Source organism: Rousettus aegyptiacus, unplaced genomic scaffold (assembly GCF_014176215.1).
Source record: "Rousettus aegyptiacus isolate mRouAeg1 unplaced genomic scaffold, mRouAeg1.p scaffold_m13_p_13, whole genome shotgun sequence".
In the NCBI taxonomy this organism is placed as follows: domain Eukaryota; kingdom Metazoa; phylum Chordata; class Mammalia; order Chiroptera; family Pteropodidae; genus Rousettus; species Rousettus aegyptiacus.
This window is the reverse complement of record NW_023416288.1, coordinates 37,437,871-37,461,229: the sequence shown is the minus strand read 5'-3', so window position 1 is coordinate 37,461,229 and position 23,359 is coordinate 37,437,871. Positions and strand designations below refer to the sequence as shown.

General features: G+C 53.3%; 1 protein-coding gene across 6 annotated transcripts in view; it reads left to right on the top strand.

The window, feature by feature from the left end:
- NOD1 (nucleotide binding oligomerization domain containing 1) overlaps nt 1–22,946 on the top strand; it is a 35,088-nt gene extending 12,142 nt beyond the window's left edge. For 3 of the 6 annotated variants that reach the window (XM_016123830.2, XM_016123827.2, XM_016123834.2), the window contains 11 exons: nt 118–292; nt 2,489–4,313; nt 7,652–7,735; nt 8,985–9,068; nt 10,143–10,226; nt 12,414–12,497; nt 13,648–13,731; nt 16,098–16,181; nt 18,887–18,981; nt 19,353–19,436; nt 21,833–22,946. In XM_016123830.2, the coding sequence (XP_015979316.2) occupies nt 118–292; nt 2,489–4,313; nt 7,652–7,735; nt 8,985–9,068; nt 10,143–10,226; nt 12,414–12,497; nt 13,648–13,731; nt 16,098–16,181; nt 18,887–18,981; nt 19,353–19,436; nt 21,833–21,837 (2,688 nt within the window). In that variant the 3' untranslated portion in view covers nt 21,838–22,946. Of the gene's footprint in view, nt 1–117; nt 293–2,488; nt 4,314–7,651; nt 7,736–8,984; nt 9,069–10,142; nt 10,227–12,413; nt 12,498–13,647; nt 13,732–15,734; nt 15,826–16,097; nt 16,182–18,886; nt 18,982–19,352; nt 19,437–21,832 lie in introns of those variants that run through there. The other 3 variants (XM_036230441.1, XR_004953950.1, XM_036230442.1) reach the window with 3 other exon arrangements.
- Nucleotides 22,947–23,359: the final 413 nt, after the last annotated feature.

Here is a 23,359-nt window from a genome sequence, read left to right as displayed (position 1 = left end):
CTGTCGTAAGTGTTCAGAGCCCTGCCGTGAGGGCCTTCCAGTGGAGGGACCGCCCCCCCCCCCCCGCCCCGTCCCCCTTAGCGCCAGCTCACACTGTCATGCCTGTGTTGCCACCAGGTCCGCAAAATCCTGGACTTGGTACAGAGCAAGGGGGAGGAGGTGTCCGAGTTCTTCATCTACGTGCTCCAGCAACTCGAAGACGCTTACGTGGACCTCAGGCCTTGGCTGTTGGAGATCGGCTTCTCCTCTTCCAAGCTCATTCAGAGCAAAGTTGTTGTCAACACTGACCCAGGTACGAGCGAGCCCTAGTGGCACTGCAGGCACCGAGCAAATGGGCCGTGGGGTTTGGAAATGCTGTCGCACAGACGCTCGGCAGGGCGTGAACGCTGGTCCCCCTCGGCCCGCCCTGCCTTCCGCCCCAGGCTGCAGGCCTGGTGCTGTGTTCCTTTTAGAAAATGAAAGCTGGTCCCCTGTTGCCCAGGTGCAGCCCATGTAGCTGACTCATGAGGGGCCCGTGGAGGTAGAGCCTCTGTCCTGATGGCTTGCTAACTTCCTCTTCTGACATACACAGACATTCTCCTGGTTACACAAATTCAAGGTTGTGTTTTCCCCTTTAAATCTGGATTTGATTCTAGGCAAAGTATTCTTCTATCACCCCTGACAGCCAGTCCTTATTTCCAGAGCGCCATGGTACCCCATTAGTTACTTGGCTAGTTTGACAGGCATTAATGTGGTACCCACTGTGTGCCAAGGCACTGTGCTGGTTGCCTGGGTTACAGATGGGAACAGACCCAAATGTGGCTCCTGCCCTTCGGAGCTCTCCAACGGTGGTTCTGGGTGGCGTGAGGGCTCATACTTGGGGTCCTGGTCGAGGGTCTTCTTCCCGTGCTTGTGCCCTCTCCACTTTGAGACGGTTGTTGGCAACGTACCAGCACCAAGGTCCCACACTCTGATTTTCAGAGAGTCCAAATTGCCCTTGAAAACAAAAACAAAAGACAATGTCTCAGACAGGCGTGTGTGTAGGGGAAGCCAGGCCAACCTGCAGAGTGTCGGGGCCGAGCTCCTGCTTCTGTGGCCCCAGGTAACTACCTGCCAGCAACTCCCGGCTTCTCACTCCTGCTGCTCTTCCCACCTCGCTTCGTTTCCTTCTTCCATGAAAAAAGGGGACGTGTTCCCATGATGGCAGGTCTTTCAAAAGAACTTCTCCATCAGTCGTTTTAGCCAGTGACTTTGATAACTTTTAAAGTATAACGCACTCTACAAGAAGCCAGATGTGAAAGGCTACCTATTACATGATTCCATTTATGTGAACATCCCAAAGAGGCAAATTTGTAGAGACCGAAGCAGATGGTTGCCTGGGGCCGGGGTCAGGGCAGAGATTGGTGGCAAATGGGCTTATGATGGGTGTGTTGTAGAACTAGATCGTAGTGACATTTGCGTAACTTTGTAAATTCACTAAAAAATGTTGACTAGTACACGATACCTATGGTAAACCGGTGAGGTGAATTTGATGGTACGTAAATTATGCCTTAGTAAAACCATAGTTCACAAATTTTAAGCAGACAATCAAGTTGGGCTAAATCGATGGGGGGGGGGCTTATAGATAGATCTGGAAATGTGCACGTGTGTCTCATATTTGCCATTCAAGTTCTAATTAATCTAAAAACTATTGTAAAGGAGTCTGTGGGACATCGTTTTATCTGGGGAAGGACCAGCTCCCTTCTGGCGTGAGCCGCATTCCATAGCTCTGCTTTCTGAGAGCGTGGCACCCACGTGAGCACGTTGCTACGTCTGCTGCCCGTGGGCAGGCACGGGGCTCACCCGTGCTGAACGCCAGTGATGCCCGGGCCTCTGCCGGGAGGCAGGGCTGTGTGCCCTGCGTAGTGCAGGAAGGCTGGTGTCATCCTAGCCTACTCAGCTGCCGTGTTTCAGGCGAGGCACGGCTTCTTTGCAATGCACATGACCATCCCGTGTTGTATTTTATCACCAAAAGGTTTGCCGTGCGGTTTCGTGAGACTATGTGGTTTTTTTTTTTTCAAGAGCAGCTTTAGAAAGGTTAGGGCAGTTCGGTTTCTTCTTCCACAATTCGAGTTTCGATGGGGACTGACTGGCTCCAGCTACTTGAACAGGGCCCTGGGGGTGGGGCGGGGCCTGGCCCTGGAGTGTGAGGGGCTTCAGTTTTTCAGCTGGAGTTCAGTGACAACTTGTACAGAGGAATATGAGAGCCTGTCTCAGACACTGACGCCAGCTGAAATCCATGACCCTCGGGCTAAAGGACCAGAGCTCTGGCTCTTATCTGAGGAGTCCTTGACCCTGGCCTCAGGTTCCAGGCTGCGGTTTGTCTGTGTGCTTGCTTCTCCCCCCGAGACCTCCCTATTTGATGCCATTCGGCTTCTGCTTTTCTCTCTCTGTCGCTGCCTCCACCTCTCCTGGGGCGCCTCGCCTCCTGGGAGACTCCTGTGCCCCATCTGCCCCGTCCTCCCCCCAGTGAGCAGGTACACGCAGAAGCTGCGACACCAACTGGGCCGCGACTCCAAGTTCATCTTGTGCTATGCCCAGAAGGAGGAGCTGCTGCTGGAAGAGATGTACACGGACACCGTCATGGAGCTGGTCAACTTCAGCAACGAGAGCCTGGGCAGCCTGGGCAGCCTGGCCTGCCTGCTGGACCATTCCACGGGCATCCTCAACGAGCAGGGCGAGACCATCTTCATCTTCGGCGACGCCGGCGTGGGCAAGTCCATGCTGCTGCAGCGGCTGCAGAGCTTCTGGGCCGCGGGCCAGCTGGACGCTGGGCTCAAGTTCTTCTTCCACTTCCGCTGCCGCATGTTCAGCTGCTTCAAGGAGGGTGACGTGCTGAGCCTGCAGGACCTGCTCTTCAAGCATCACTGCTACCCGGAGCAGGACCCCGAGGAGGTGTTTGCCTTCCTGCTGCGCTTCCCGCATACGGCCCTCTTTACCTTCGACGGCCTGGACGAGCTCCACTCGGACTTCGACCTGAGCCACGTGCCCGACACGTCCTCGCCCTGGGAGCCCGTACACCCCCTGGTCCTGCTGGCCAACCTGCTCAGCGGGACCCTGCTCAAGGGGGCCGCCAAGCTGCTCACGGCCCGCACGGGTACCGAGATCCCCCGCCAGCTCCTTCGGAAGAAGGTGCTTCTGCGGGGCTTCTCGCCCAGCCACCTGCAGGCCTACACCAGGAAGATGTTCCCGGACCGGGCGGTGCAGAGCCACCTGCTGGAGCAGCTGGAAGCCAACCCCAACCTCTGCAGCCTGTGCGCCGTGCCCCTCTTCTGCTGGATCATCTTTCGCTGCTTCCAGCACTTCCACAGCGCCTTCGACAGCTCCCCGCAGCTGCCCGACTACACAGTGACCCTGACCGACGTCTTCCTGCTGGTCACCGAGGTCCACCTCAACAGGACACAGCCCACCAGCCTGGTGCAGAGGAACACACGGAGCCAGACGGAGACGTTCCGCGCCGGCCAGGGCACCCTGCACTCGCTGGGGCGGGTGGCCCACTGGGGCATGGAGAAGAACCTCTTCGTCTTCAGCCAGGAGGTGGTACAGGCCTCCGACATGCAGGAGGGAGACCTGCAGCTGGGCTTCCTGAGGGCCGTGCCCGAGCTGGGCCTCGGAGGGGACGAGCAGTCCTACGAGTTTTTCCACCTCACTCTCCAGGCCTTCTTTACCGCCTTCTTTCTCGTGGTGGATGACAAGGTGGGCACTCCAGAGCTTCTCCGGTTCTTCCAGGAGTGGGCGCCTCCCGGGGAGGTGGCGGTGGCCTCCTGCCCTCCCATCTTCCTCCCTTTCCAGTGCCTGGGGAACAGTGGCCTGGCAAGGGAAGACCCCTTCAAGAACAAGGATCACTTTCAGTTCATCAACCTCTTCCTGTGCGGGCTGTTGTCCAAAGCCAAGCAGAAGCTCCTGCAGCACCTGGTGCCCGCCGCGGCCCTGAGGAGGAAGCGCAAGGCCCTGTGGGCACACCTGTTCGCCAGCCTGCGGTCCCACCTGAAGCACCTGCCGCGCGTTCAGTCCGGGGGCTTCAACCAGGTGCAGGCCATGCCCACCTTCATCTGGATGCTGCGTTGCATCTACGAGACACAGAGCGAGAGGGCGGGGCAGCTGGCGGCCAGGGGCATCTGCGCCAACTACCTCAAGCTGACCTACTGCAACGCCTACTCGGCCGACTGCAGCGCCCTGGCCTTCGTCCTGCACCACTTCCGCAAGCGGCTGGCCCTCGACCTGGACAACAACAACCTCAACGACTACGGCGTGCGGGAGCTGCAGCCTTGCTTCAGCTGCCTCACCGTCGTCAGGTGAGGTCTCCGGGCACAGGCAGCAGGGGTGGGGCGGCTGGGGCCGGCCGGGCTCGTGGCACGGGATCTCCTGGATGTCCCTAGGAATCATGACCACTGGTCTTGGAAGCATCCGGAACCTTCTCTATCGCAGGCTGGCAGAGGACAAGAAGCAAAGCTCGAAGTCAGGCAGATCTAGATGGGCCTCGGCCGGGTGTCCTTGAACAAGTCACTTGACTTCTCTGAGCCTCCGTGTCTTCATCTGGAAAAAGGAGATGCTCATATCCTAGCAATTACAGTACAGTTGACCCTTGAACTATGTGGTGGTTAGGGGTGCTGACCCTCTGCAGTAGAAAATCGGCATAAAACTTTTGACTCCCCAAACACTTACAATGAATAGCCTACTGTTGGCTGGAAGCCTTACCAATCACGTAAACAGTTGATTACGTGATAACATATTTTGTATGTTACGTGGATTAAATACTGTATTCTTACAATAAAGAAGAGAGAAAATGTTTTTAAGAAAATCATAAGGAAGAGGAAATACATATATTTTATGCATTTATGACCTACCTAATTTTTCCTTAATTTTTAAAAATATGTCTAGGCTATGCGGCTTGCAAGTTTTTCAAATTTTTGCAGATCTCCAAAAATATTCCAATATATTTATTGAAAAAAAAATCCACATATAAGTGGACCTGCACAATTCAAACCTATGTTGTTCAAGGGTCAAATGTAATAACAATCAGCATTTATTGAGAATGGGTGAAGTCATTACAGATATTACCAGACTTAATTCTCTTCACAGTCCTACAAGGTAGGTACTGTAATTGTCTTGTCTTTGACAAGCGAGAAAGTAGAGGCGCAGAGAAGTTAAAAAGTTGCTCAAGGTCACACAGCTGGGCCGTAAAGTTGCTCAAGGTCACACAGCTGAGCTGTGATGGAGCCACGATCATAAGGGACTTGACTTTTGAGATTTGTAGCCCATGTCGAGCTTTTATAATTGCAGGAAAAGCGGAGTTTGTGCAAGTTGGCATTAGTTACTTCTCATGATCACAGCCAGCAGCCCTGAGTTGCCAGTGACTTCAGTAAGGAATGCTGACTCTTGATTAGCTTCCTGTTTGATGGTTTCAAGGAAAGAGAGACTAGTCTATTTTCTACTAGCATTTCCTGTACAGACCACACCTCGTAAGGTTTCAGTTCTCCATTGCTTGGCTCATGTATTTCTGGAGAACAGAAGGGATTTGGAAGTGGCTCTAGGTACCTTTTACACAAAACCAGAGTGTAAGTTGAGATTGCGAGGGGATGGTGGGATGTTGGGAGCCCAAGGCTGCCCTGGCCTGGGAATTGGGAGGCCTGGAGCCCTTTCCCTGAGCTCGGCCAGCAGCTGTTTGTCTGCAGCCTTAGGCGGCCTCACACTGGGTGCCTGCCTGTGCTCATCTCCTGAGATGGAAACTCTGCACCAGCGTGGGGGTCCTGCCCCAGGCAGCCGGGACCAAGTGTTCCTCCAAACCAGTAAACAAGAAAGCAGGAGGAAATGGGACACCCCAGGGAAGCATTCCGAGCTCCCTGAGGGCAACAGTTAAGATTAGTTTCAGCTGAGAATCAGAGAAAATTCAAAATGTGGGTGGCTTAGATGTTACAAGCTTATTTGCTTCCCATGATAAAAGAAGGGCCGTTCCGGGCTGCTATGGCGCCTCCAAAAGCATCAGGAGCATGGCTTGCCGCCCTGCCGCCCACGCTCCCTGACTTCCACCTCTTGACACAAGATAGCTGCTCAAGCCCCAGCCATTTAGTTGACATTCAAGCCACCAGGACGAAGGAAGGGCAAAGAGAGATGCACGTTATCCTCGAGTCCGCTTAGGTTTCAATGGGTAGAATTTGATCACGAGGACGCAGCTAGAAAAACTCGGGGATTCTGTTTCTAAGAAAGCATAGATATTGGGAATGATGCGCAGCCTCTGCCACCCAGGGATGGGGACGCAGTACATGTACTGTGCCCCAGTGCCAAGGCGGGTACCATCGGGGGAGGGGTCCAGAGTGTCTCAGCTGATCATTTATTTGGATGTGACCTAAAAATCAAGCTTTTATCTGTTCAGCCTTTTACTTATTACAAAGGTCAGCCCGTGGGCCCAATTTGGCCCATGGATTTTGTCTATAAAGTTTTATTGGCACGTAGCCACACCCATTTGTTTACATATTGGCCGCTTCATACCAATATGCACTCGAATGGTTGCAGGAGAGACCACATGGCCTGCAGAACCTAAAATATTTACTTGCTGGCCCTTTACAGAAAAAGTGTGCTGACCACTGGTCTATTACCTCGCCCAGCCTCTGACCCTCACCTCATCCCTTACTCCCATCCATCCCTGAGCTCTGTCTGTCCCTCAGCCTCACCTAAGTGATAGCAGACTGAGAAAAGCAGGGTAGTTTTTACAGAGATTATATAGGTGTACCTCGGAGATATTGTGAGTTTGGTTCCACACCAATACAGTAAAGCAAATGTCCCCATGAAGTGAGTCACACAAATTTTTGTTTTCTGGTGCCTATAAAGGTTATGTTTACATTATACTGTAGTCTATTGTTTGTAATAGCATCGTGTCTGTAAACAAGATGGATAGCTCAATTAAAGAATACTTTATTACTAAGAAAATGCCAGCCATCATTTGAGCCTTCAGCAAGTCATAATCTTTTTGACGCCAATCGACTTGCTCAAGGCAAGGGTTGCCACAAACCTTCAATTTGTAAAAATCACGGTATCTGTGGAGCGTGATAAAATGAGGTAGGCCTGGTAGTAAGGAAATTATTTTGCAATTTAGCCACATCAGGATATCATGGCAGCGTAGGAGTTCCACAGAGCACTTCCAGTGTGCGGCTGGCCTTTGCCCGGGAGCTGTCCGTCATCCTGATGGACCCCTCTCTAAGCTGCCCGGTCTCTGAGGCAGCGTTTGCATTAAAGAGGAGTTGGACCGTGGAGTTGCCAAGATCTGCCTCTTCTGATCGCAACTCCGGTGTTTCTCTATTGCCATTTGCATTTTCCCACACAGAACCACACTCCATGAGCTGTCGCCCTCCGCTGGCATTTTCCGGCGGCGAGTCAGGTTTCACCCACGTGTTTCCAGTTGAGTCAGCACTGTGCGGCGGCCGCACGGAGGGGCTGGTCCTGGGTGGGTCCGCCGGCCCACAGAGACCGAGCTCTCTGGGGACTGTTTGGCTGACTGCCACAGCCATCCTCTCAGGGGGCATTTGTGGCCGGGAAAACTCCAGGACTATAGGCTTCTGCATCCTTGTGCAGTGACTGCTCCCTCAGAGTGAACAGCTGCTCTGATCTGTAACTTTTCTTTGCTGTTTTGTTTCAGACTCAGCGTAAACCAGATCACTGACAGTGGGGTAAAGGTGCTGTATGAAGAGCTGACCAAGTACAAAATTCTGACATATTTAGGGTACGTAGTTCTCCAGAACACTGGTCCAGCTACATCATAATAATACATAGCAGGAGGAAATTGCCACTCACTTGGGTGACTAGTTGGTTGGGACCGATGTCCAGGAGCAGCAGAAAGAGCACTGGGCTGGGAGGCAGGAGTCCTGGGTTTTGCTCTTGGCTTGGCCAGTAGCCTGCTCTTTGAGCACTTCAGGAAATTGTGCTGGGCCTCAGCATCCTCACTTATTTATTATTTAACTGGGACCCCGATATAGGCAAGTAGCTGTTAAGAGTGGTGATGGAGGGGCGTGCAATGAGAGAATATCTGGGGATATATTTGATAAACGCCAGAATACTGTTTATGTATTAGACTTCATTACCGTGGGTCCATGATCCCTCATCCAGAACCCCTGGGGCAAGACACGGATCAGAATTCAGTGTACATGCTGGGTCTAGGCAATGCCCTGTTTTCAAATACTTGAATATTTCTACAGCAAAATGTACGAATATTCAAACCAGTTGGGATAAAGACCATGAATAGCTCCTATCGGTTGCCAAAATACTTACAAAAAACTTTGGGTTTTCAGAACCTTGGATTTGGGAGTTTGAGGTAAGAGATCATGGGCCTGTCCAGCCAGCTCCATGGCCACTCTTGATCGTAAGGTGGAGCCTGGCTCTTCGGGCTTCCATCCCGTCAGCTGAGAAATGAGGACAGGGAGGCCCATGAGGCCAGGCTGCCTTTCAGCTCAGGGGTTCCGAGTGACTGTGGGCCCTTTAATCCTGTCTAGTTACCACTTCCAACTTTTCTGCGTGTTGTTAAATCGGCATCAAGTGGTGAAATGACTAAAAGGTAAACATGGAAGAGGTTCCAACACTCAGAATCGTTTCTCCCTCAATATGCTGATTGTTACCTTGGTCTAAAATTACCTGTCGCCTGCCATTTTATCGAGCACGTGCAAGGGCCTGGAACGATCTCATGTAATCCTTGTGAGGGGGCTGCCATTCTTACCCCTGTGTTACAGATGGAGAAACTGAGGCACAGAGTAGTTAGGTAACTTGCTCCAGGTTGTAAAGCTGGGGAAAGTGGCAGAGTGGCTTTGAACCCAGCCCGTGAGACCCCAGAGTCCCAAACTCTGGTCTCCACGGGCTCTTCCTTTTCCCTTTCAACCCAGACTTCGGAAATCAGATGGCACATAATCACTTATAAAAATGGGGGTCATTGAGACGGCACCAGGAGTCGTAGAGTCTCATGCCTGTGCTTTCTCTCGAAGCTTATACAACAACCAGATCACCGATGTCGGAGCCTGGTACGTCGCCAGAATCATGGATGAATGCAAAGGCCTCACACACCTTAAGTAAGTGGGGTGGGCGTGGCAAGTGCCCTAGCAGCTTTCCTTAGTCATTATTCAAACAAAGAATAAATGTCACCCGAAAGAGCCCAGGGCCTTCCTGGTTAAATCAGCAGACCTGTGTGTGGAAGGTGAGCTGGCCACGTGGAGGATTCAGGACCTGTGGGTGAGGCTTGGATTTTGGAAGGGCCACTTACTGTTGATGAGGGGAAGCTTGGCATGTCGACCTCATCTCTACTGGCAGGAAGGCCACAGCCACCACCCTTTCTGGAGGTCTTTTTCCTCCCAGGAAGGTCCTCATTGTCTTGGTCCTTTCGGGCTTCTATAACAAAATGCTGTAAGCTAAGTTACTTATAAATACCCGAGGCTGTTTATAAGGTCACGATTCTGGAGGCTGGCGAGGCCAAGACCAAAGTTAGGTGGCAGGTTAGGTGTCCGGTGAGGGCTCGATTTTTGGTTCACAGATGAGGCCTTGCTGTGTCCTCACATGGTGGAAAGGGGTCGAGGGAGCTCCTGGGGCCTCTTTTATAAGTCACTAATCCCGTTCATGAGGGCTCCACCCTCATAACCTAATCACCTCCCAGACACCCCGCCTGCTAACACCATCGTCCTGGAGTGAGGATTTTGGAATATGGATTTGGGGAGGGCGCACACACTCAGACCAGAGCACCCACCTAGTTGAAAGCAAGAGCTTGATCCTTGTCCCTGTCATAGACGTGCCCTGCAAGGGTGACAGTGCCCCTGGTGCTGTCCCGGCGATGGGCACACACGCCTTGACCGTTGGCAGCTGAGGCGGGAGCCTCCCTGGCCTGCTGTTGGGAATGAGCGACGCTCCAGAGGTCATTTAGAGAACACCCGGGGAAGCTCAGGTCCCTGAGTGTCTCCCAGAGAGGAATCCTGACCGGCCCTCCTCAGGCATCCGTCCTTCCCTGAGTGGGAGCCCAGGGCATAGATGCCGTGGGTCCCAGGAGAAAGGCCACTCCTCCCAAGAGGGGCCAGAGGGCTCTGTGCTGGGCACGAGGGTGGCTGAGTCCCCTCACAGCTGGAGGCTGACGGATGCACGACTCCTTCCCTCCGCAGACTGGGAAAAAACAAAATCACGAGCGAAGGAGGGAAGTGTCTCGCCCTGGCTGTGAAGAACAGCAAATCGATCACCGAAGTTGGGTGAGTGGAGATGAATGCACACGTGTGCATGACACGACCCGTTCTGCGTCCCTGAGCACCTGCCGGTGTCCTCGCACACACATACACCAGCGGGACCACCGGGCAGGCTGTGGGGGAGGGGCACAGAGCGCTTTAGTCCCGAGCCCTAGCAGGCCCCACCGGCCCCTGCCGGGGAGGTGCCGTGGGAAGTCCCAGGATTGGCTGCAACTTCAGGGGCACAGACATTTATTTAATTCGTGCAGAAATCAGTATTATCGCCGCCAGCAAAGGGAGGGAGCTGCTCTCGCCCTCGGGCAGATGGTCTTCACTTGAAGAATAGTATATATTCCCTGGAGATTTTTTTAATTCAATTGTTTGTCGTGGTATAATGCACATAACATAAAAGTTACCGCATTAATCATTTTTAGTGTACAGTTCACTCGCATTAAGCACATGTATATAGCTGCACAGCCACCTCCAGAACTCTCTGTCCCTCGCGATACCCATGAAACGAGAACTTCGCGTTCCTCCCTCGCTCCAGCCCCCGGCAACTACCCTTCTACTTTCTGATTTGACCACTCTAAGTACCTCCTATAAGTGGTCACACGGTATTTGTCTTTTTGAGACTGGTTGCTTCATCGAGCCTAATCTCCTCAAGGTCCATCCATGTCCCGACACGTGTCAGAATTTCCTTCCTTTGTATGGATGAATAATGGTCCATCATTGTATGTATATATCACGTTCCGTCTATCCATTCATCTGCGGGTGGGCGGTTGGGTTGCTTCTGCCTTTCAGCTCTTGTGAATAATGCTGCCGTGAACACGAGTGTACAAATATCTCTTCGAGCCCTTGCTTTCAATTCTCGTGGCTCTGTGCCCAGGAGTAGAATTGCCGGATCCAATGACAATTCTATTTCTAAGGTTTTGAGGAAACACCTCACTGGTTTCCGTAGTGGCTGCACCGTTTCGCATTCCCACCAACAGTGCACAAGGATTCCGGTGTCTCTGCATCTTCAACACTTGAATTTTCTGTTTTTTTTTTTTTTTTTTTTTTGACAGTGACCATCCTAGTGAGTGTGAGGTGGTATCTCATTGTGGTTTTGATTTGGAGGATTTTCAAAGCTTTTTATATTGTCATAATTTTTTTATTCACTTATAAAAGAAGCAGATGCTTTTATTTGCAAACTATGGAAAATGCAGGAAGTGTAATTAATAAAAAAAAAACCCGTTTTCTCAGAAATAGTTACTGTCAACATTTGAGGTCAGGTAAGCTTTCTTGCTCTCTCACACATGTGTTCCCTCTATACTAATTATATATATATATATATATATATATATATGAGAGGTCAAACCATATATGTAGAATTTTATTCTACTCTTTTCACTGAATTAAAAATTCGATACCATTCTATTAGCGCACATGCCTTTTAAGCAGAACACTGACATCTCTCATTGTGGGGTTTTGGGGGGGATGTAGGCAGGTCGCGAGCTTGGGAGAACGTGTTGCCAAGGCAGCGGGGGGTTCTGCTGTGTGGGACCTGGGCACTCTTGCTTTGCTTTATGCAGACGGCACCCCTCAGCCCATGAGGCGTGGCTGATGCTTATCATAGGCCAGGGGGCGTTCTAAGTGCTTTGCAAATATTAACTCACTCGGTCCTCCCAGCAACTCTAAGACGAAATGCTCTTATTCCCCTCGGTAGACGAGGGGACTGAGACCCAAGAGATGACATAAAAGGATCGGGCCATTAAGGTTTCTGAATGTGCTTTCTGATCTTTGCTTCGTGAAAGACTGACAGTGTCTTCAAGAATGTCTCTGTCCCCTGCACAGAGTTGAACGGGTACTGGGCACCCAGTCCCTCACAGGCCTTTTTTTCAGGCTACTGTGAACCTGTTTATTCTGCGGGCGATGTTTCTGGGGCAGTCATGAGTTTGGCTCTCTGACTGACGCCTCTCTGAAAGCCCGGGGGGCGAGACTTGGTATCTAACTGTGCAACTTGCAGAGGGACTTCTGTTCACAAAGCTTCTGCTGCTCTCCTTCCTTATATTTCCCCCTTGAATTCGAAATCCAAGGGGAAATTCATCTCCAGGCCACAGCTCCAGGGACGGAGCAAAAGCATCTGCCTGTCGCGAGTACGGTCCATCTGTGGCCACCGGCGGAAAAGAAGGGGTGAGCGTGAGCTCACTTTTACTGTCTTGCCTCTGCCCTCAGGATGTGGGGCAACAGCATCAGGGATGAGGGAGCAAAGGCCTTCGCAGAGGCTCTGAGGGACCACCCCAGCCTGGCCAACCTCAGGTAACTGCTGCCCCTGACGCTTGCTGGCTCCGGGGGTCAGTCTGCTCACCCCCAGAGCCTCTTGCTTTGCCAAGGGAGGGGCCGGGAAGAGGGAGGTTGGTTTTCCTAATGGGGGAGGCCTTTGTGTGTGATTTTTTAAAAATGTTTTTGTTGATGTATAAGAGGCATAAAGTACATTACTCCTAATTGTTCAGTTCGGCGATCTGATACAGGTACACACCAGCATGATCACCACCCAGACCGAGACACAGGACGTTGCCAGCCCCTTGGCTGTCTCCCCTGTGCCCCTTGGGGGTGGGGAAGGGTTCTTAAGTCCTGATAAAACCGAAAGGGACACAGCCGTTTCCTCATTCTCAGGACGGTGCTGGGACAGAGGGGCCGCTTTACTTCTGTACGTAGACGTGTTCCTCCTGGGCCTCCTTTAGGCCTCTGGCCAAACCTCAGAGCCTTGGGTGTCCCCTGTCAAAGCGGCCCCCCCACCTTTGTGGCATCAGGGACCGGTGCTCGTATGAGAGTCTTGCACCCGATGATCTGAGGCGGAGCTGAGGCGGTGGTGCTGGCGCTGGGGGCGGCTGCAGACACAGACGAAGCTTCGCTGCCTGCCCACTGCTCGCCTCCTGCTGTGCGGCCCGGCTCCTAACAGGCCACAGACTGGTGCCGGTCCGCGGCCCGGGGTTCAGGGAATCCTGCGCTATCCATTGCTCGCATTCTTCCTGCCAGTGAAAGAGAATGAGGTGGTGGAGGCAATGGCATAATTCCTCATTTACGAGAACAGAGGAAACTTCTCCAGCTGTCACTGATGGGCACCTTGAAACTGTCAGCGCTCTGACCAGAGCTCCCCAGGCCTCCCATCTGCACTGCGAGCAGGTCTCGCCAATTTGCATTTCCTGTCTGACCGGGTCTCACTAATGTTGCATTTCCTGTCTGGCCTTTCTCTGATGTGTCATGCACCTGACCTCATGCTCTGAGCACGGGGCTCTGGAGCAGCGAAGCCTGGTCGGCTGCTGGGGAGGCCGAGCTCGGCTGCTTCCTGCCTCAGGTCAGCCCGGGAGGGCCCCCTCCAGGAGGGGGCAATTCGGACCGCAGAAGCCACAGGCAGATGCCAATGGATCTCTGATAATCCACCCCCCCCCCGTGTTTTCCTTCCTAGTCTTGCATTCAATGGCATCTCCACAGAAGGAGGAAAGAGCCTCGCTCAGGCCCTGCAGCGGAACGCATCTCTGAGAATATTCTGGTAATACACAGAGTTGTTTTGAACAGTTGGGTCCCGGGGAGTATATTCCAAAGACTGTGCATAGCCAAGACGCTTAACTGAAAAGCTGCCTCTCAGCTGAAAAGGCTCTAGGCCTTTCCTCAAAGCGAGGCTGCTAATTTCCTGCTGGAGAAGAAAGTGGCCATTCCCAGAAGCACGAACAGGTGCAGAAGCCGGGTGCAGGGCAGGCCGGCCCAGGAGCGCAGGTTCAAGGCCTGAGCTTTCTTTGCCAGCCTGAGCCTCGGGAAAACCGCAGGCTGGCCGTTCTGTCAGGAGTAGCCTCAGAACCACCCCCCGATTTGCCTTGAGAGCCCCACTGTCATGCACATGGCCCCGAATCTCTTCCCCTCCTCCCCTCGCACGGCCTTCCTCCCCACGCAGCCTCCTCCTTCTCTAAGTAGCCACACCGGGATTCTGCCTTCGCCTGTCACCTGTCCTAGGAAGGCCCCTGTCCTCGGTCCCCCTCTGCATTCCAGGGGTGCTCATTAAGTGTATGCTGCCTACCGATGGTGCCTTCTTTTCTGTTGCCTTTTCTTTCGGTCATTTACTCTGTTTTAAATGTATTTATCCGTGGGTGTTTTACTTGCCTGTATCACGAATTCCTTATGGGTGAGGAAATTGTACCACAGAGCTCTCTCATCCTCCTTACCCTGCTCCGTGCTCATGAGATCGTGGCCAAATTAGTTAATTAAGACGTCTTCACTAGGAGCGTTCTGATACTAGGCCTGCCTGGCCAGCAAATGCATTCTTAATTCTTTTCTCCTCAAAATAATCTTTTAAAACATTTTGAAAAGCAGTATGGTTTTTTTTTTTTGAAAAAATGTAAGACACTGAAGTCTGAAAAGTAGGAAGTGAAAGTATCTCCTCCTTTGTATTTTCCAAATATAACCTTTGTCTTCTAGCCTTTTAGCATTTGAATGCACATATGCTGAAATCCATATAAGTCTATTTTCTTACAAAACAGAATAGCATTTAGCAAATGGCTTTAAGAAAATCTCAGCCATAAGTTATCTGTGTTTTACATGTCCATTTATGTCAAGGTTTCTCCATCTCAGCACTCGAGATTTGGCCCAAATAATTCTTTGTTTTGGAGGCCGCCCTGCGCTTTGAGGGACGTTTAGCCGGAATGCCTGGCCTGCCCTTTACATACCAGTAGTCCCCCCAATCGCGATGATCTAAAACGTCTCCAGACATGACAGATGTCCCCTGGAGGGGAAATCGCAGCGGGTGAGAACCACTCCTCCACCCGGGTCACAGTGTCACACCCAGCGCTTCCTGAGACCGGGCGTGTGCCACACGTCTCCACCCGCCCTCGCGCCCACCCCGCGAGGTCTGTGCTGCCACTGTCCGAGCCTGCCGGTGAGGAAGCGCAGGCCTCCTCAGTGACGCCGCCCGCCCGCCCGCCCGCGGGGCGCTGCTGGGAGGCGGCGCACACCGGCCCCGGCCGGCTCCAGAGCGCTTCGGACGCCACGCTCCGCGCCTCCCTCTCTGTGTGCCCTCGTCCGTGTGCCCGGCGTCCCATGGAACAGACGCCCTCCATCTATCTTGCCAGTTGCTTTTGTTGGTAGATCTTTAAATTCGTTCACTTTTTCACATCACGATTGATAATTCTGCAGGCAATACTTTGTGTATACACCCTCGTGCGCACGTCTTTACCCGCTGCAGGGCCAGCTTCTAGAAGTCTGTTGGCTCAAAGTGTGACACAGGAAACATTTGGATAGACACTACTAAATTGCCCTTCAAGGCATGATTTTTTAAATGTTCTTTCTCTTCCATTTATCTTCCTTATTTCTTCTTTCATCCACTGGCACACCAGGTCCCAATCCCATTTATATCCGGGAGCTTCTAGCCTCCCATGCTTTATCCAGACCACTTCTGGTTTTACAAACAACTGAGAGAGATCTTGAACTTTCAGTCACTGAACTTGGGTCCCTTAAACTGGCCTCAGAGCAAAGCGCTGGACCCATTTTAACATCAGTCGGCAGGCTTTTTTAGGTTTTCATCTGACTGACTTTGGTAGCATGCTGTCAGCGCTGTTCAGGGAATCTTGGAGGCTGGAGGAGACCCGAGAGGCAGGTATTACCTGGGGGTCCCTATCTCCCGTGAGCTCTGAGGGCTCAGTAAGCAAGGGGAGGGAGTACAGGCTCCTCTGAAGTGGTGTGTGTAAAGGGTCTGCCCTAGAAATGAAGCCCCATTTATCATCTGTGGAGCTTGGCTGTTTGCTGGGTTCTCGGTAAGTGATTATTAGTATAAGCTGGAATGTGGGCTGGGATCCTGCTTCTACGAACTCATTAAAAAACATGTGCCAGGTAGGGCTCTCTTGAGTAAACATGTCCTTTCTTTTCTAGGCTCACCAAAAATGAACTCGATGATGAAGTGGCAGAGAGCTTGGCAGAAATGTTGGAGGTCAACCAGACATTGAAGCATTTATGGTAATTCATTTATGAGTTTTAGCGTATTCACAAAGTTGTGCAGTCATCACTGTTATCTAATTCTAGAACAGTTTTACCTGCTCGCTGCCCCTACTCTCCCCCGCAAGCTTGTATGTATTAAGCAGTCATTCCCCATCCCAGTCCTTGAAAACCACTAATCTGCTTTTCATCTCTGTGGATTTGCCTCTTCTGGGCATTTTATAGAAACAGGATCATACAGTGTGTGGCCTTTGATTCCGCATTCTTTCACGAGCAGGTTTTCAAGGTTCATCTACGTCATAGCATGTATCAGTACTTCATTGCTTTTCACAGATGAACGCTATCCTGTTGCATGGTTATTCCACATTTTGTATATCCATTCATAAGCCGGTGGACATTTGGGTTGCTTCTACTTCTTGACGACTGTGAAGAACGCTCCTGTGAATGCTCATGCGCGTGCTTCTGTACGAACATGTCTTCATTTCTCTGGGGCCGCTGGGTGCATCCTTAGGACCAGAATTACGGGGTCATGTGGGGACTCTCTGTTAACTTTTGGAGGAACTGCTAAACTGTTTTCCAAAGTGGCCGCATTCCCCCCGGTGACGTGCGAAGGTGTCCGTTTCTCCGCGTCCTCACCAACTCTTGTTATTGTCCATCCTTTTGAGTCTTGCCGTCCTAGTGAGTGTGAGCTCATAGTTCATTGTGGTTTTGATTGACGTTTCTCTGATGGCTAATACGGTTGGGCATCTTTTCATGTGCCTGTTGGCCATTCGTGTATCTCCTTTGGAGAAATGTCCCCACGTCGTTGCCCATTTTTAAATTGGGTTATTTGCCTTCATATTGATAAGTTGTTCGAGATCTTTATATAATCTGGGTAGCAGACACTTATTGGATATACAATTTGCAAATATTTCTTCTCCATGGGGTGAATAGTGACCTTTGAAGCACAAAAGTTTTTAATTTTGATAAAGTCCGATTTATTTTTTCTTTAGATGCTTGTGCTTTAGGTATCTAAGAAATCCTTGCCTAATCCAAGGTCGCAAAAGTTTATACCTAAGTTTTCTTTCAAGTGTTTTAGTCTTGCTCTTTCCTTTCCACCTCCGATCCATGTGCAGTTAATGTTTGTGTATGGTATGAGGTGTAGGGGTGCAGCCTCATCCTTTTGCAAGTGGATATCCAGCTGACTGTTGAAACGACAGCCTCTGCCTTTGGAATGGCCCTGACACTTTTGCCAAGAATTAATTGACCATAAATGCATGAGTTTATTGGTTTATTTCTGGACTTTCTATTCCAGTTCATTGATCCATATGTTTATCTTTATGCCAACAACACACTGTCCTGATTATTGTAACTTTGTAAGTAAGTTTTGAAATGAGGAAGTATGAGTCTTCTTAGTCATCGTTCTCAAGATTGGCTATTCTGGGTCCCTTGCATTTCCATGTGAGTTTTAGATTTACTTTATCAATTTTCGTAAAAAAAAAAAAAAAAAAGGGGCCAGACCATGCTACTTTTACATCTTTTTGTTGTTGCTGTTGTTTTCTCTTTTCTTTCTGGCCTGTAGTTTTTCTTTAACGGCCTTCCGCAGGTGGCAGGCCAGCCCCTCCGGGGAGAATTGAGCTAGAGTAGGACCAGAGAGTGAGTCTTGGCTGCCGCGTGCATGCGCGGGCCGCACTGGCCCTGCCGAAGGTGGCCCCGGTGGGCTTATGTGCCTGGACACTGCTGCTTCGTGGCTCTCCTCCCACCGGGCCTCTTGCTGACTCTTGGGTAGAGGCAGCTCACCTGCCCCAAGCAAGGCCATCGGTAGCAGCGGTGAAGGAAGTGATCAGAAAAGAGCCGAGTTTAACCGAATGCAGAACTCTGTGCCCACTTCCAGGTTCTGTGTTTGCTTCTTTTGCAAAAATGTGCGGTTACACCGTTCATGTTTACCAGGAGGTCATCGCCTCTGCCACTGATCCCAGGGGTCCCAGCCTTTGGGAGATGTGGCTGGGAGCATCGGGTCCCACTTGTAGCACAGTCACCACAGTCCTGTGTGTCTGGGCAGTGATGGTGACAAGAGCTCCTCCCCACTGGGCACCATGGCACGGAACGTGCGAGCTGCTTCGTACACATTGTCCCACCGAAACCTACCACACCCCGGGTAGGGAGATTCTTTTACAGTTATTCACGTTTTACCGATCAGGCAAGCGGGGATCTTTAACTGAGAAGTGGGGAGTGTGTACGTACGAGGGGAGCTTCTGACCCCTGTGCTGTGCTGCCTCTTTAAGGGGTTGACCCCTTCACACTTAATTTCTGTAATCTCATCAATCACGACGGCATAGGCCTTCATCTTCCTGGTAGAGTGCCCTCTTGGGTCAGTGCCAGGATTCCTGAGGGTCACGTTCCGCAGCAGCCTCACCCCACGGAAGGCCAGGAGTGAGGGCGAGCCCGCGAGGAAGTGCAGACGCCGCGCTGCCTCGTGCGGCATTTGTTTCCTGGCTGAGCTGGAAGCGTGGCTGCCTGGCTGCCCGGGGGAGCACTTCAGGGGTCGCCCGGGCTTCCCAGCCGCATCCGAAGCCTTTGTTTCCTTTGGATCGCTGCCACCCAACGTGATGGGGTGACTCTTAGTGGCCCCGTTATCGTAGCTTTTCCACGGGGACACAGGAGGGGCGCAGAATTGTTTCTCCTGCCTCCCTCGTGGATGTTGGAGAGGACATCGTCCCATCTCAGAAGCCTTTCTTTCATCCAAGGAAGAGAATGGCCTGTTGGCAGCCACTTAACTTTAGAAACTGCCTTGCCTTTCCCCGAGCACCTGGAAGGAGCCCCCGGACTGCCTGTTCCCCAGGTGTGTTTCTTGGAATTTGATGTTCGGACTGGTGGTCTCCGAACGTTTTTGACTGGGCTCCCTTGCAACGAAAAACGTCAAACGCACACACACACACGTATGTATGTTCACGTGTTAAACTGTTTCCGTACGAATACACATATATTATGCTCACTATAAAAATGTACAGGAAAATTAAACATTTTAAAGGATGTCCTTTATTCTGGTGGGTCGGATCTAGACAATGAGCCAGATTAAAAGTCCCGGGGACTCCTCTCTGCCCCTGACCCCATCTGGCTCTTGTCTCGCAGTCCCCTCACGGCTACCTAAGGAAGCGGGCGGGCCGAGTCCCGCGTCGTGCACGTGGTACACAAGGTGCGTTCTTCCTCCAGGCTCATCCAGAACCAGCTCACAGCCAAGGGCGCCGCGCGGCTGGCCGACGCGCTGCGGAGGAACACGGGCGTCGTGGAGATCTGGTGAGGCCCGCCCGCCGCGGCAGCCGCGGCCCTCGCTCGGCGCCGCTGGTCACGCGCCAGGAGCCGTGCGGGGAGATTTCCATCTGTTCCTCATCTTCCCCACGGTCCTGTAAAGGAGGCGGTACCACCTCCATTTCGCGGCTGTAGCAACTGAGGCCCAGACCAGGGCCACCCCTAAGAGGAGGAGCCGGAGTTGCCCAGGCGGCCTGACCCCGTAGTCCGTGCCCTGCTCTCCTCCCCAGCCACCCGGTCCTGTCTCCTGTCCTGGAGTCACACAGGGACAAACCGCCCAGGGAAAGGGATTCCCACTGACAGTGAATCACTCTGGGACTCACGAGACTGAGATGGATGTGTTGGCCGGGCGCTTGGAGCTCCTCCTCCCCCGCTGCTGGGCACGCTTCCAGGCTGGATTTGCACCGCCTGCCTCTCTCCTGACTTCCTGTTTCTGCTCTGAGGACTTGCTTATGCCAGTGGGAGGAAACCGTGTCGTTTGCTTTCCTGTGCCATCGAGCCCTGTTCCATGTCTGTGTTGCCTCCTGCAGACACTCACCCTCTGAGGTGGGGCCGGGCTTGCAGACAATGCGCACGGGCGGGAGGAGGGTCCCCGACAGTGACAACGGCTTGGGTCGGGTGCTGGGGGAGAGGCAGACCAGGCCCTGAGCGCCTGAGTGCTAACCGAGCGGAACGAGAACTCCTAAGTGCTCTGGAACTTGTTCTCCACCTGGGGCCTGAGACAGCCCTGCAGAGCCTGAGGACGCAGCGGGGCAGAGTCGGAGTCCCCTCAAGGACACGTGGCAGGAATTCAGGCCCCCTTGGTGGCTTCCCTGAGGTCCGGGGGGCAGCCCCACCGAACCCGCACCCTCGGCTCGGGGGTAGTTACTCGTTAACTACTGTCTTGCTTCATGGCGGGGAAAATTCCACAGCAAAGAAAAGACAAACAAATCAATCGAGGTACAGCTTGCTGACCTTGGCCCCTTGCAACAGGGTTTTTTAAACTTTGCTTTGGAACTTCTGTTTCCTGCTGGTTGTGTTGCTGGCACTTTTCACACTCCACTGGAACGGCTCTCTGTGCAGCTGTGGCCTCTGGACTGTGAGCTCCCTGAGGGTAAGGCCTGTGTCGTGGTGACTGCTGTGTCCCCAGGGACTGTGCTGGCACCAAGAATCCAGCGGTGAACAAAATGGACTTGCCTTCATGGGTTTCCCATCCGGTGCGGATGATGCACAGTGAGAACATCATTCAAGTAATTATTTAATTGCAGTCGTGATAAGCGCTGTCACGAGGAAGGCTAAGAAAGGAACCTCGTACAGGCGAGGTTTCAGGGGAGGTCTCCCCAAGGAAGGGGCATTTAACCTAAGCCATACAGGGTGACGTGGAGTTAGTCAGGGACGGGGGAGGGAAAGTGTTCCGCGTGGGGGGGTAGGGGGAGCAGCATAGGCAAAAGCTCTGAGGCTGGCGTGCCCTGGGACTCGGACTGCGTGCAGGAGGGGGCAGCAGGAGGCAGAGGGGAAGGGGAGACTCGACTGTGACAGACCCGTGGGTCACGTTACACATTTCGGTTTTTATCCTAAAAGGAAGGGTTTGACGCGAAGAAGGATGCGATGGGATTTGCATTGTAAAACGACCTCCCTGGCTCCTCTAGGAAAATGGCTTTGAGGAGGCCCCGTCCATGTAAGGGGCCCAGTCGGGAGGATGTTGCAGGGATCCAGAGAAGAGAGGATGGGTGCTCGGACCAGGACGGTGCTGGTGAAGACAAGGAGAGGTTCCGGGCAGGCATTCTGGGGGCGTTTAAGGGGTAAAACAGAACTTGGCGACAGAAAGCGACGAGGCGGAGGAAGGGCTCAGGGTTCACCCGCCGGCTGCCAGCTCGCACGACTGGAGGGAGAGTGGGCCCAGTCACTGCGCTAGGGACCCTGGCGCGACGCGGCCCCTGGGGGGGGCCTGGGAGGCTTCTGGGCCGACGCTGAGTAGTGAAGTGGCTCCACCGCGGGGCCGTAGGGGCTGCTGCCGGGGAAGCAGGGCCTGCGCCCCCAGCCTGGGGGAAACCCACTGTCCAGAGGCCACGCGGCAGGGAATGCGGGGGAGGCTGAGATGGAGCGAGTGGCCAGTACAGGATTAACACCAGGGGGCGTCCCGTCCCAGCAAGCCAGGGGAGGTCGTGGTTCCAGGAGGAGGGAGAAGGCAGGTCACGAAAGGCAAGCCTGGAAAACGGCACTGAGTCCTGGTTTATAGAGGCCACCGGTGCCCTCAGTGAGACCCAGTTCCCGGTGCTGGCCGCCGAAAGGCGAGCATGTCGATGCGGAGCGAGCGTCTGAATAGGGCGCGTCAGGAACTCGCACGGGAAGGAGCCACGACAGGTCCCGACGTTTTACTTGTGTCCTTTGTTTTCCTCCGACAGCCTAAACGGGAACTTGATAAAGCCGGAGGAGGCCAAAGTCTTCGAGGAGGAGAAGCGGATCATCTGTTTCTGAGAGGGCACTTTCCCGGCCCCACGCCCGGGCCCCGCGAGGCTCTTCGGCAGCAGACGCCCCTCTGTGCGGCCACCTCGTCTGAGATGTCTGAAAGGCCCGTGCCGACAGGGGACCGCCGGCCTCCACGCGGACGCCCTGCCCGGCAGGCTCTCTGCGTGGCTGCTGTGTTTGCAGGGGACGCGTGTGCTCTGTGAGCCATTTTAGTCACTGTAAACGTACTAAGAAGAGACGTTAATGCGTATCCATGATTCTTTTAACCTGAAACTAGAGGAATGAGACTTTGCGTCCATAAAAACACCTGCCCTGAGGACCAGGAGTGAGCTGGTCACTGCCATCTCCGTCAAACAGTTGGGGGCGCGGTGCAAAGCTGGTGCCGAGTGTCTCGGGGCGAGAAAGGTGCCCGACGGGCAGGAGGTGTTCCCGCCCCAGATGCTCTCTTCTTCCTCGGTTCTGCGCCATGGGCTGGTGTCACCCTCGCTTCCCAGCTGCAGCTACCGAGGAGCCTGCAGAGTGCGGATCGGACTCATCCGAGGTCTTGCAGAAGGTCGGTGCCAAGGGAAGGACTCATCCCAGGCTCGTTTCAGCCGTGGGGTCTCGCCGTCTGACGACGAAGATCACCGGGCGCCCTCTTAGCCGGTCTGAGAGGGAGGAGGACGGTGCCTTCAGACGCCGAGGTTCTGCCCGAGGGTTTCTCCTGGACAGGCTGACGTCCTCCCAGGGGCGAATACTGTGGGCAAAGCCGCTGTGCCCCAGGAAGAAGGATCGCTGCCCGCCCTCCGAAAGGAATCGGGCGTGCTTACCTCTCTCGCCCTCTTGTGGGAGGGAAGTCTCCTCCTGCCCGTGAGTAGTGGTGAGGGCGACTGAGCTGGGGCCAGGACCCAGGGGGCCGCTGGAACCTGGCTGCGGGGCGTGGGGGATGCCTGCCGCCATGGCGGGCACGTGGTGGGTGTCAGGTCGGGGAGCTGGTGGTCGTACCAGATGACTCGTTCTTTTGCCAATTCATTTGCTAATAAAACACTGAAAACACTCACGTATTTCTAATTGCGAGTCTGGGATTTTTTTTTAAAAAAGTACTCAACCCCGTAAGCACGCTCTCCTGCCTGAACCCCACGCAGACCCCCGTGGGGGCACTCAGTGGGCTGGCGGGCCCTGGGGTGGCAGGCTGCGAGGAGCCTGATGAAGGAAGGCCAGAGCCCTCTCCACCTACCACGGGACCAAAGAGAGCTGAGAAAGCAACTGAGACCTCTCCGTCTGACCACCGAATCCACGCGGGTCTCTTCTCAGAGGGAGTGACTTGAGTCGGGGGTGGCTAGGGCCAGGACGTGCTGGCATAGGCCAGATTTCACGGCCCTCCACACTGTGCCATGATAGGTCCTGCCAGGCCAGGTTGATGCCCACTGCCTCCCTCGGCTGTTCACCACTGAGTGGAGGGCCCAGGTGGCCCGGTCACCCAC